The 13,923-nt window shown below is 36.5% G+C and overlaps 1 protein-coding gene across 1 annotated transcript in view; it reads right to left on the reverse strand.

The window, feature by feature from the left end:
• The window catches only part of SRBD1 (S1 RNA binding domain 1), a 133,877-nt gene that overhangs the window by 106,299 nt on the left and 13,655 nt on the right, over positions 1-13,923 (reverse strand). The window contains exons 10-12 of the mRNA XM_010576496.1: positions 11,401-11,497; positions 9,941-10,076; positions 4,307-4,410 (exon numbers count right to left, since the gene is read on the reverse strand). Coding sequence (XP_010574798.1) covers positions 4,307-4,410; positions 9,941-10,076; positions 11,401-11,497 — 337 coding nt within the window. The remainder of the gene's footprint in view (positions 1-4,306; positions 4,411-9,940; positions 10,077-11,400; positions 11,498-13,923) is intronic.

Consider the following 13,923-nt stretch of genomic DNA (forward strand, 5'->3'; position numbering starts at 1 on the left):
TCTTTTACCTGTTGCTGATATATTTAAAATGTAAATAATATTCTAGCAAAAGGGAAAATGAAATGAACAATACCAAATAAACACAAGACTATTTCCCAACATTTTCTAAGCCAAACTCTTTGGAGCATTCCTTCTTCTACGGAGACTCTGCACAGTGGTCATAGCTGTAATGACAATTACTTCAAATTTTGTCCTAAAATACACCTCAGTTTCAAAGCTCCCCAGAAAAGAGATCCTAGATATTTATTCCATTGATCTTTTTGCTCTGGGTCACATTACCGGAGAGGGGGGCAAGTCCTTGAACAAGCAAAACTGACTCACTGAGATGGTCCACGCAGTGAGAAGGGCAAAAGATTGAGAAGACGCAGCCAGATACATTATACTCAAACAGCATTAAAGACTGTGTACATTTTCTATTACAGTCCACCTGCTTTTTGTTTCTTTTAAAAATATTGATAACATTCAGAGTTTTCTTCATTTAGTGTATTTTTTTCCATGCTTGGGTCCCTAACTGCAAAGTGAGATACATACATATTTTTTAATATGTCTGGGCAAGTTTTGTAAAAGTTTTTTGTTTGGTTGGTTGGGGTTTTTTTAAATGCAACATGATAGAATTATGGCCATTTAATAATGTGTCCAGGTGCAGGCCAAGGCAAAAACAGGACTGAATTTTACTTTTGACCTTGTTTACCTGCACTCTCAGAAATACCGAGAATCCCAAATTGCTTCTACCTAGACAGCTTTTCAGTTGTTTAAGGGGACATAAAATTTCCTGAAACAGCTTTCCTAAGTGTCTGCACATATAATAGCTGAGAAATGCGTGATCAAGTCAACACTGCATTAACGCAGACAGACATGGGAGCAGAATTAAGCTTACCATTTAGTTTTACAACATCCAGAGTTGTGAGTGCCTAGCCACATGACCTCATCACTTTGCTAACAGTTTTTGCAAACAGTTCTATTATACTTATTTGTAACTAGAGACTCTTTCCATACCTACATAAAACTGGCAGAGGTTTTAAACCTCCTTATTGCCATCCAATTCTATAAACATGAAGTTTTCACAGGTGGCAAGTATGACTACACTCCCTCAGAAAGTATCCTCAGCACAAATAACAATTAATTTGGAAACGTGACAGCTGTTTCCCCCCACTTCCATCCATTAAAGCTAGTTAGCAAACCTTTTCTCTGTAAATAGTTTTTCACAGCAGATATTTTTATTACCTGCCTAGATACAAGTAAAAATTATGCAGGCTACTTTCTACTAGAAATCCTAGAATCGCTACAAATGCAAAAATATCCAAACAGTAAGTTCAATCATAGAAAATACTGCATTTTAATCATACCAATACTTCATGAGGAAAGAGAAAAAAACCACTTCACTGCAGAAAACAAAGCAAAAGCATGTGTGTATAATTTTAAAGATCATCAAAGCCTAGTTAATCTTCCCTTTAAGAACAGCTATTTCTTGATTAAATAATCAAGAGCTGACTCTTGAAGCCCTTTAAATGCAGTCCTATTTAGAAAAACTCCATATAAATAATACCATCTTACTCTGTTCATCAGCTCTCCACATGCATGTGCTCACAACAGGGACCACCATAAGCGTAAATGGCTTAGACTACTGATACACCTCATAGGGTGAAACTATGCATCAACAGAAATAACATAGCCCATCTTAAGAACCACTAGTATTAAGTAACAACTGTTCCAGGAAAAGCACAGCTAGGCTTTTAAACTTGAAGCACAAAAAGCAGAGTTTTGTTTTCCTCCAAAACATTATATGAAACTTGTACCAAGTTGGTAACCACAAACAAAGCATGCCTTTAAGGCCTGTACCATAGACTTGACACAGGATTTGAGAATTTTGTCTGAAAACTGAAAACATTGTCAAACACTGAACTTCATTTTCAAGGCTGCAATCCCACTTTGGAACAAACTCTCACCCCTTCCCAAGGAACTCCTCCATGTTGGTTTTACACTCAAAGCCAGCTAAGCAGCCCCTCTCAGGCTGTTTCTCATTGATCCTTTTTCCACGTCCCACCTCACAACTAAGTCTTTGGGACCAGTGCAGTTTTAGTGTTAATGGAGCTAAGTTCACTGTCCAACCACAGAGATACCATCTTCTAGGGAAAAATACAATCCATAGGGCCAGGCATAAGGATATTCCTGAGTTTTCAGCACAAATCTGAATTTCAAGGAAATCTAGATGCCTCTACAGGCTAATAATTATTCTGAACTTGCAAAGAAAATACAGTCATCTTGGAGAGCATTTTCATGGAGCTCAGTGCAATAATGAACTCCAGTCTTCCAAGCCCACATTCCATCGCAGGGGCATTTAATGCTAAAAAAAAAATTTGCCTCAGAAGAACACATAAAGGTCAGTATATTTGCTAATTCAATAGGCAGTAGGTGTTTTGTGGCTAGAATACTGGCCAAACTCTGTAGCAACATGGCATTTCTGATTCTGCAATTGATTTTGTGTGTGACCTTCAGTAAATTAGTTAACACCTTTGCAAAGTTTTGAAATCCTTGTCTCAAAAGTTCTTAACCTGCTCTCACCAGTAAATAGATGTAATGAAAATAATGCAACTCCCACCCTTGAACAGTCATTTCCAAGCTTGCAGGGCAGAATACGTATTCACTATTTGTCGATTTGGTAACACAGTTATCAATCTAATGAGGAAGATTAGAATCTGTCCTAGACGTTAATGCACCAAGATCTACTGAAATCATTCCTTTTGAAGTTTTCTGATGGTGGAGAAGTTGTCCTTAAATAGTAAAAAGCCATAAGCATATATAGCCTCATGAATGCTAAGTATTAATAAGTAGTTCCGTTTCCAAGGTCAATATTCTTTTTATGTCAGGATGACTCACAAAAGTGTAATCAACCAAAAATATCTCAATTTACATCCCACTTTCATTTGTGTAGCAGTGACAAGCTGTTCCATTATCTGTGGCTCACAGTGCTTCAAATTATGTCATAGACACAGTAAAAGCAAGACTGACAGATATGTTCTGCCTACAGAATATATATGTTGGGGGGAGGACAGAAATTCTATTACAGGTATTAAAACTATAAGGAAACTTAGGTGTCTTTATGAATTCTGATACTTTCCTGGGGAAAAAAAAAAAAAGTTACTTACTATTAGTCCTAGATCATATTACACTATCTGGCCAAACAATAGTTTAAGTCTTTCAGAGACTTCAGTGTTGGAAGCAGAACTATTAAATTTCTACAGTGAAAAGGAACATTTTACAACATCCCTTTCTTGGACTTGGTGTAGAAGAAAAATACAGGCTAAAGCAGCATCACAGTATACAATTTTATACTTTTAAAAAGTGCATCTTTTCTTATCTTTTTTCCTCCTTTTGGTTATTCAGTTTTAGGATGCAAAGGTAGGAGTTTCTAAGACATCCTCAGAATAATGCCCAATATCTGAAACTATTGAGAAAGAAAAACCTGTCTTTTATATGTGCAAGGAAGATGCACAGTTTGGATCACAATATTCTCCAACAGTGGACATCAAGGTACAATTTCCAAGAAAGACTGGCAGACATATTGCACAAACCAACATATATTTACCCTAAATTTTTGCAAAAACCCCTCAAAATCATGCAACACTAAACATCTCACTGCAGGCTTAAAAAAAAGCAACCTGTAAGAGCAAATCCATAAGAAATAAAAGAATCACCCAAAATTTAGAGCCCAGTTTTCTACCTTAGCCAGACATCAAAACGCAAGATTCAGGTCACATGATATTTGAGAATCATTGATTGAAGACAGCCACATTTAGGTTTGTCTACTAAATTCAATACATTTTTTAAACGTGCAATTCCTTACATTTGTGAAACTCAAAGTTATGTACTTCACTGATCTAAAATCTGAGGTAGCCCTCTTTAATCATTGCAGTCAAGCATATGAAGTTATTTTTAGAAGTATATTCTACTGGATTCTACAAATTCCTTTCACTAAAGACTACTGGATGTGATGCATATTACAATTTGAAAATGTATTCACATTTCATCATCCTTCACATATTTTTTAAAAAATTCAATTTCTTGAAGAATGCTGCCAGAACTCCCCAAATAGGGCCAAAGGCATGATTTTTTTAGCATAATGCTACAGCAGTTGGAATACAGAATAAGAATTACCCACTTACTAATTTAATCTAATTTAATAATTATTTGTTTAAATTGTTCTCTTAATGTAACAAGACATGTGAGGTACATTTCAGTATGCAGCTGTCTATAGAAAAAAAGAAAAAAAAAAAAGATTTCTGTAAGAATATGTAGCCATGCAGACCTTTCATTGACACACCACCAACAGAATTCATTCTTCACCCCGTCAGGAATGTTGACCTTCACTGTCAGGATCTTCAGATTTTCCCCTCGGTTAATGGCCAGAATCTGAGTGCAAACATAAATGGCAGAGACAGATGACACACAAAATATCCAAAAGATAAACTTATCAACATTTTTGTATGCACTTGCTTGACATTCTGTAGCAAATAATGATGGTGGTACAGTAAATCAGTTCACAAAGTACTAGCATATACAGATAACATCCACAACTTAAAACACTTACTAAATCATGCCATGGCCTAACAAATCATACATTTTTCCTGGAGTCTGCAATCTCAAGATCCAGTTTATCTTAAATATACTTGTATTACAAGTCAGAATGAATTTAGCTGTTGGAATAATCTTGTTTAATAACCCAAAAAACCCCTCAAGAAATGAACTGAAAAGTGATTCCAATCAGAACTAGAGATCAGAAAGGGAAAAAGTCCTGTGATTCAGGCTTCGTTTTTCTTCCTGAGATCAATCAAAATTTAAAATCAATTACGAATCAGAACTTGTGACCCAAAGGTAATCAGCTTAATTTGAAAGATGATGAATTTAGAGTTATCCAAGCCTAGTTCATAAATAGCAGAAAATATTGTAGATACACTCTTTACATTAGTATTAACATTCCAGCTTTAAAACATATGCACATATTTCTGGCAGAGTCTTGGGTACACAACTGCATATTCACGACCTAAAGCTAAATCTGGTTGCACATGTGCTATCCACATACAGAGTTCAATTTCAGACACAAGTCTGTGGCTCTACATTTAAAACCAGGATCACAATACGACTGGTGGATCCTGGAGTATACTGGTGGGTATCTACTAGTCTAATCTCACTATGAAGACATCGAAAGTTCACCTGAAGCAGGCCTTATAACACGAAGAAAACTCACTGGCCAAGGGATTTCAGAAACAGAATAATAGAAGCAGCTACAAATAAAAACCACACGTCTTTAGATTTCATTTTCCCTTCCAAAATACTTTAAAGTGCAAAAATAAAAAAAAAAACTGCTAGAAGTTGACATTCCTGTATGACTACACATGTTGCTATATGTAGCAGGCCCTGAGCACTGTCACAACAGAGCATTCTGTGTCAATCATGAACTTTAATTCAATCACTAGCTAACTCAGACATGTCACATATGTTAAATACAATGGTTTAAAATGACTCCAGGACATAGTACCAATTTATATTCCTCAGCCTTACTGCTCCTGTGACATACCAGGCCTGACATATCATTGAACAACAAAGCTAATAATAAAGATTGCATGTGAAATATTATAGCATCTGGTACCTTGACTGCCAAAGCAAATGTTTTCATGTAGAGATTAGAAAGACACATTTTAACAAATCAAATGCTTTCATGTTTATTCTGGGTTTATTTCTAAAAAAGAGAGAAAGTTAAATGTCAAACTAAAATGAAAGCAGAGAATGTATCTGATAGAATTATAATGTCATCATTCAGCACGCTGTTAGCGGGGTCAATATTTGCATCACATTTTGTTTCCTGGCACTCCGTCTGCAGAATGTGTCAGTCGCCTGAACTTAAATCAGCTGTATTGCAATCACTAATATTATTTACATTTTTATTCTTAAATAATCTGCCTATCCTGTTACGTGACATGCATTCAGAGAAGAATTATCATCCAAGAAATGCTCGATTATGAAAGTAATTAGTTGATTTCTCCCTCTAATTTAATAAAGGTTGTTTTGGTTTGGTTTTTTTTAAATAACAGGTTAAAATCTGGCTATTCTAGACACAAAGCAATCTTTCAGTTCTGGAAAAAGACTGTTTTTATGTAAGACTGGAACAGATCCAGGGGAAGGGTTAATAAAAACAACATACATTTTTTCAGAGAAAGTAAGAACAATAATTTGATCTAGTCACAAGATTCATCAAACCGTATTCTGTTTATCAGAAAAATACAACATCCTTCATTTTGCACAGCTCTCTTCCATGTTGCAGATTTACTTAGACTCACTGAATAAGTTTTCTATCTTTTGCAAGGACTTTAATTTCCAATTCCTTTATAAGTATGAGATTGAAAATAGAGCACTTGCCTCAAACATTACACTTTATTCATGAATTCTTTTCCTTCCACCAATTCAGTCATGTCCAAATACAGGAAAGCAACCCCAAGGCATATGCAAACACTGAACTGTTTACAATTAATCAAAAATTCAAATAAACTCTAGAAAGATTTTTTCCTTAGTTATGACAGTGTTGGTATAGCTACCCAACTACATCCTAAAAGAGTCCAGTTAGGTTTGCCTCGCTGCCAAAGGAAGGAACTGTGGCTGAACCTCCCGACAGCAATATGTTCCAGCTGGAAACACCCACAGGTATCCGACCATGTCAAAATCTGGAGTCAGGCTTTTTAAACAAGTTTTTTTTCCTCATTTCACATTCAGTATTTTAACTTTTTTAGTCAAACGTGATCACTCCACGCCAGTCCTGATTATTTCATGGCATACCTCAACACACAAAACGAAAATGGCACAGAAAGTAACCCAGAACTATACAGTGTGTGCAACAACAGCTGCAGAACTGCAGAACCAAGCTGCAGCTTACTGCACATCAGTTTACCTCATTGTAATACACACTGCAAGGCATGCTTATGGCTACAAATGCTTTGGTCATAAAGACACAGCTTACTCTCTTACAGGTAACATGCTAGTCTACTGCCCATCCCCTTTACTTATATGTAAGCTAGAGCAGAGTTAGGGTTGTACACAGACCTTTAAGATTACTAGCACTTCCATACTCAGGTGATGACCAGTGCAGTATTTTATGGAATCCTTTATTTGCAACTCTGCAAAGAGGTGATTCAAAGCTGACTTCTACTTTTGCCTCTAGCTAAACGCATTGAGAACACTTGCCTGTGCACAGCCACGAGAGGAGCAGAGAATGTCTTCAAAACAGTTAATTTTGCGAGTGTTCTTCAAACACAGCTATTTAACCTGCGGTCCTAGGGGATTAGTAAATTTTATAAATCCCTCTGAGTTTCAGGCTTCCCTATATCTTTTTTAGGTATAAGCTTCTTTTAAAAATCCTGAACCAAACCAGAGAATTTCTTCACTTGAAGACATCTACACCTCTCCCAAAGCACATTCAAGAACGCATTTTTAACCAGCTTTTTCTATGAAGAAAAGAAGTATTTCTTCAAAGTCTTACGTGAAGGAGAAACTAGAGATTTTAGGTAGTAAAAAGGATGGTTATAACTCAAGAAAATAAAAGAGAAAAAAAATGATAATTTGCATCAGCAGGTCAGGTAATAAAGAAATTGAAGGTTATGAGAAAGACTTTTGAAAGTACAATAGTAGGGTTTAAGTTTAAGGAAGAGATGGTAGATAAAGAAAACACTATTTCTTTCCTTATTTCCTCATCAAAACACAAAAGAGAAACAAAGAAAGGAACTGGAAAACTAACAAAGCTAACGAAGAGCCAAAAAAATCAACAGAAATGAGAAGTTACAGTATTTTTACAAAACAGGGAACTGTGCAAACCACACGTCGCAGATGATCATAAAATGCAATTTTTCCTCGACCAGTACAAAAGAGCCATGACATACCTTGGGCCCTGAAACCTCAGTGAAACACAAACAACTCAGACTTAAGATTCATGATATAGAAATATTAAATGTGTTAGACTAGTCAATAGCAGTAATATACAGATGAAAGACAGCATGCAAGAGTGCAAAACCATCTTGTGATTACAGGATTACCAGCTGCAAGAACAACGGTTATTACTTCACTGGAGAGCCAGAATGGGAAGAGGCATTAAGGTTAGTGACAGACACAAGGAGAAATAAACCAAAACAGATCGAGTTAATCTTAACATCAAACAGACAAACTAAGGACACATCCTGGACAAGAAACAGTGCAGCCACATGGTCAGAGTGCTGGCCGGGTTTGGGAAGTCTGGTTTCTAGCCCTGGCTCTAGCTAAGCAACAGTTTTCCTTATGTAAAACAGAAAAAAAGGACAAGAAGTAAATCATACCCCATCTCAGGAAACACCTGTACACCCAATGTTGCATATCTCAGTGTTAATCACTCTCAGTGCAGCAGAAACTAAACAGTCTTTGACAGCCAAAGTACTCATTCAACATTAAAGCACCCAAACAAAAAATCCATACAGCACAACACTTAAATCTCCTGATGAATCTACAAATCTTTGCTATGTCACCACAATAGTCTTAGATCACTCTATTGACTTTTCTAGACCCTCTAGAAGCAAGTTTTCACCAAATAATTACTGATATAAATACTGCAATAAGTATGAACATTTACTAAGAGAACAACTACAGGTACCTCTTTAAACATTTCCAGAAGGCCTGTCTATTCAAATCACATGTAGTTATTTAGTCTTTCCCCTAACACCATCCATTTGGGGGGGGTGGTGTTAAAATTAGCCCATACACATTATGAAATATTTTTTTGTAATAAATTCAAGACATGCAAGAAAATCCCTTATTAATTCAAAACATCACACTTTTAAAATAGAAAGCAGAGAGAAAATGAGAGCATATCATAAAAGGAAAAGCATTCTTCTGTAGAATAAGGCCTTCTTAAAGAAAAAGGACATTTCTGGTCAGAAGTAGCTAACAGTCTTTTTTGTGTGTTTTTTTGTTTTGGTTTGGGTTTTGGGTTTTTGTTTGGGGTTTTGTGTGGGGTTTTTTTTTTTAAAGCTAGGTAATTGTGACCAAAACAAGAGGCAATTCACTTGGTGATTAGTTATGAACGAACGCAAAGTTACATCAAGTGCATCGCGCCTTTGAACTTCAGTAAGAGGGGCAGCCTAGCTATCAAGTCTTCAGCTTCTCATCAGCTAGTAAGTTCGCTTCATTCCTCATTTCTTTTTCTAGTCATATAGGTCTAGGCTCGGGGCTCTGGTTAACCAAAGATGCTTCACAGAAGGGAATACTGACGACTTGCAAAACAAACCCATTTTTGGGGTAGTGCATGGGATGTTCCCCTGAGCTGCTTTTGTAGGTCACCTTCAATTTCATTTTTCTGGATCTTTCCCTGATACTTCTCCCCAGTTTCACCTGAAGGGTTTAGCATCAAATGGCTCAGAGCACTCTTGACTCAGTGCTGCAGCAAACATCCAGAAGAAACAAAGAATAAGTTTATCCAAATTTGCTTTAAATACTTATACTCCAACCAAGCAGCTTCCACTACTACGGCACTACTACCACAGTCTCACCCCTACAGACCATAAATTACCTCTTAGCCTTTATCCCCCTCCTGTTAACACTTGCTATGCACTTGTCACGGGGAGAAGGGAGGGAGGGCGCGACACGCTGAAAATAAATCACACCAGTATTGAAATCTCTGATACATAAATCATTATAAATACTTGTTTAATGAAAATTAATTAATGAACAGTCCTTAGCTCAGTTTCTTAAGACAGAGATTAACAGCTTAGTCCTGCGTTCCAAGAATTTGAAAGTCTCTGTTATCTTTGATACCTGAAAAGCAAACCCAAGTATCTTTAGAATCAGTTTTAAGCAACCAAATTCAAAAGCAAGGCCACCTTTGCTATAGTTAAAATTCTAAGAAAAAAATACAAATTTGTTAGTGTACCTGATGATGCTGAATGTTCTTTATATTACAAGAAAACTCATGGTACAGTTGGAATTTATCGATATCTTTTTCATTTCCGCTTTTGGATGACACTTTTGCCAAGGCTGACTGGATACAAATGTACCTTTGCTGACATCTGAATAAAAAAACCCCAAATTAGTAAGGCATTTTAGCATGAAACTTGTAACAAGTCATTACTGCTTGTATTAAATAAAAATAAAGTTTGGAGTGTGCCCAATTACAAGTTACGTTAACTCTGATTACCTGCAGAAGTGTATGACATATCTTAATGCTGACACTGACATAACATATACTGACTGGAACATACCAAGAGAAGAAATTCAAGTAGGCCTCAGAAAAAAACTGAAGACAGTCCTTCTCCTGAAAGGAATGGATACTCAAAAGCCACCATCTGCACTTTGGTTTGGTCAGTTATTGGTTCAACTTCACACAACAAATTTTGGGAAGTTGCAAAAAAGTTATAGTAGTTACCAATTTTATACAAATGCCATACCTCTCTTGAACCTATCCAGCCACAGAATTAATTCCTTGCTTTGAGCACTTAATACCCATAAAAGTTTTCATTATTTTTAGGAGTAACAGGGATCAAACAGTAGTCAAAAGAATGAAAGTGATAGTCTGGTAGTGACAGCCCATCCTTTAAAAAACAACCCCTTCATTAAAATTATCACATTGCTGTGCTCTAGCCTTTTGATTAAGTTAGCCATTACTCACAATAAACAGCAAACGAGGGTCAACTAAACAGAACTGAGCTGATTCAAACCAACACTGCATGCTCTTAAGGCAGCATCTGTTCTTTGATAACCCTGTTCTCTGTCCCCAGTGGTACACAGCAGAAGAAAAAAATAACAAGCAACTATTACTCTGTTACACCAACTCCCGGACATGACAACCTTGAAGTCATTATGTAATGTAAAAAAACTTAAATCCAGCTAACACAGTCAAAGGATCAGTAACTCCTGCTTTAAAAACAGTAATATTTATTTGCCTTATTGACTACCAATGCCAAAATCAATTATCACTGCACACTAGTTAAACTGACTGGTGTCAAGCAATAAATATTGGAGCAATAGCTTAAGCAGATGCACCTGTGAAAAGTTATAGCTTGAAGAAAGTACAAGGAGAGAAAGCTTTCACTTACAGATCACTAACTGCAAGGGAGATCGGCTCTATATGGTGCAGAGCCACAAAGAATTTTTCAGTCTTTGGGAGTCACAGCATCATGCCATGCTCACAGCAGATCTCTCCTCCACTGATACCCAGATGGAGTGAAAGGCTAAAGAATGTACCTCCAGCACACGTGAAGAAATGGACCTAAATCAATAACATGGTGACAATGTTTTCACATCATTAAAAAAAGTTAGTTATGTATCTGCACACTAGGAGACTGAATCTTACCATGTAACCAGGAAAGGCTAGAAAGTAAGAGTCAAACTTACAATTTCCTGATAAAATCCAGTGTATCTTTATCTTTAGCGAAGATGTCAGCTAAAATATGCTGTACTCCAGCCTCTACTTCCCGGATAGTGGAAAGTCCTTAGAGGAAAAAAGTTAATAATTATAAAAAACCTAACATGAAAAATTACTTTATACAACTACTAAGAAAATATATAGAAGCTGAAAGAAAATTGATGCAAGTTATCTGACTGATTTGCTGGGGTTTCAGTGAAGAATCCTACTTCATTACAATTTTTTTACTAACTAAGCATCCTTACCAAAACATCTGAAACCATGATATTTTTAATGAGCCTAAAGTGACCAGTGCAGTATAAGTCAAAAAGACAATAAAATGAGGGAAAATTTTTTTTTACTTTGATGCTAACAGATCTTGATATTTATGATGCAAATTAATTATTTACAATAGTAAAATGGGATATTCAAGTATAATTTTTGAGGTTGTAATAAAATGAGTAATTGCAGCAGAAGTCTACATGGTTTGCTACTGATATGGTGTCCTGGTTTCAGCTGGGATAGAGTTAACTGTCTTCCTAGTAGCTGGTACGGTGCTATGTTTTGAGTTCAGTATGTGAAGAATGTTGATAACACTGATGTTTTCAGTTGTTGCTCAGTAGTGTTTAGACTAGAGTCAAGGATTTTTCAGCTTCTCATGCCCAGCCAGGGCACCTGATCCAAACTGGCCAAGGGTGTATTCCATACCATGTGACATCCCATCTAGTATAGGAACTGGGGAGTAGGGGTGGGGAATCGCCACTCGGGGACTGGCTGGGTGTCGGTCGGCGGGTGGTGAGCAATTGCCCTGCGCATAATTTGTACATTCCAATCCTTTTATTACTACTGTTGTCATTTTATTAGTATTATCATTATTAGTTTCTTCTTTTCTGTTCTATTAAACTGTTCTTATCTCAACCCAGGAGTTTTACTCCTTTTTCCCGATTTTCTCCCCCATCCCACTGGATGGGGGGGAGCGAGTGAGCAGCTGCGTGGTGCTTAGTTGCTGGCTGGGGTTAAACTGCCTAACATCTTTACAGGCAATCCTGTCTCTTCTCTGTGCAATAGATTTGTATTTCCACTGGTTTGTAGCAGGAGTTTGCAATAACACTTCTGAGATCAGGGTACCCTCATCCTCTCCCACGAACACTGTTCAAACAGTGAAGTTATAAAATGTCTCCATAGACTAAGTATTCTAGAGAGCTGATAACAGAATCATTCAGCTTTCCAACACACAGAACCATCCCTCGCTTCAACAGATCAGAAGAGGTAGCACAGTATTCTCCTTAGCACAGAGGCTGAATTGGACCAGAACCAGAAGGTAATGAAATAAAACTGACATCTTGTATTTTAAATCCATATAGCTAACCTGTTTCTAGCAACGGTCAGTAACAAATGCCTCAGAGCAAAAAGGAATAATCTTAGAGCTGGCAGATGCAGCTTTGTCTCCTTCAACACACATTATTTTTCAGTCTGCTATCTGATGGACTACCAATATCTTGAAAGAGCTTTAACAACACCATTTTAAAAAAACTGCATAGCTCTAAAAACTAGTATTTGTATTGAATCCAGACCCCTGCTTCTGATTGGGTTAGTTACACACTACAGAAAATTAATCTTGCCCTTTAAGAAGGGGAAGCTAAATTTACCTGCCAGAAAGAAAAACAAAAATGTGAGAATAAAAATATGTTATTAAATGCCTGAGCTGATCAGAAGTTGTGGAATTTGGATCCTTACCTCTATGAGTTAGTGTTTCTCATGGTAAAAGTAATGTCATGTCAGAATACAAAGCTAAGGGGAATTATAAAACATGCATTACATTGAATATGAATTGAAACACTGAAGTACCCAAAGTGTACATGGCAACACTACTTTAATTCTAGCACAGAATTTTAATGAGATAGAATAGGCCAAAACCAGTCAGGATTAAAGAAAATTGAAAAGTTCCCATTCAACAAGCAACACTCACATGAGCATTTTACTGTGTCCATTGCAAAAACAGCACATGGTTGTGTAATTAGAGAAATATCGGACCATGTATACAACTAAAAGGAAGAAGAGAGTTTTCTGGTGAGCCTGCTTCCTTAACTTTCAAATATCTGGCTTTGAAACATGAACTGCTGTTTTTATTTCAGTTTATTTTTAGTATAAGTTTAAAAACACTGAGAATTTAAAAGAACTGAATATTAAGATTTGATGAAAACTTTTCTGTACGGCAAATGGTTCATCCCTTTAAAAAAATTCACTCTGATCTCAAGCTGTATATAGGTTGTCAAACTGGCTCCCACGTTGATAAAAGTGACCCAGTTCATAGGTATATGTAATTTCTGATGTGTCTTTCAAATGAAAACCATTATATAAACCTAAGCAATGCTATTTTTAGCACAAAATTGAAAATAGGTGTACTGATTCTCAAAAACTGAAATGTTTATGCTGCAACAAATAGCACTTCCTTCTGAATGCACCCTAAATAATTTATTTGAACTTTCACGGTGAAGATTTTCTTTTGGGTC

Source organism: Haliaeetus leucocephalus, unplaced genomic scaffold (genome assembly GCF_000737465.1).
Source record: "Haliaeetus leucocephalus isolate CR32 unplaced genomic scaffold, Haliaeetus_leucocephalus-4.0 Scaffold526, whole genome shotgun sequence".
Taxonomy (NCBI): Eukaryota; Metazoa; Chordata; class Aves; order Accipitriformes; family Accipitridae; genus Haliaeetus; species Haliaeetus leucocephalus.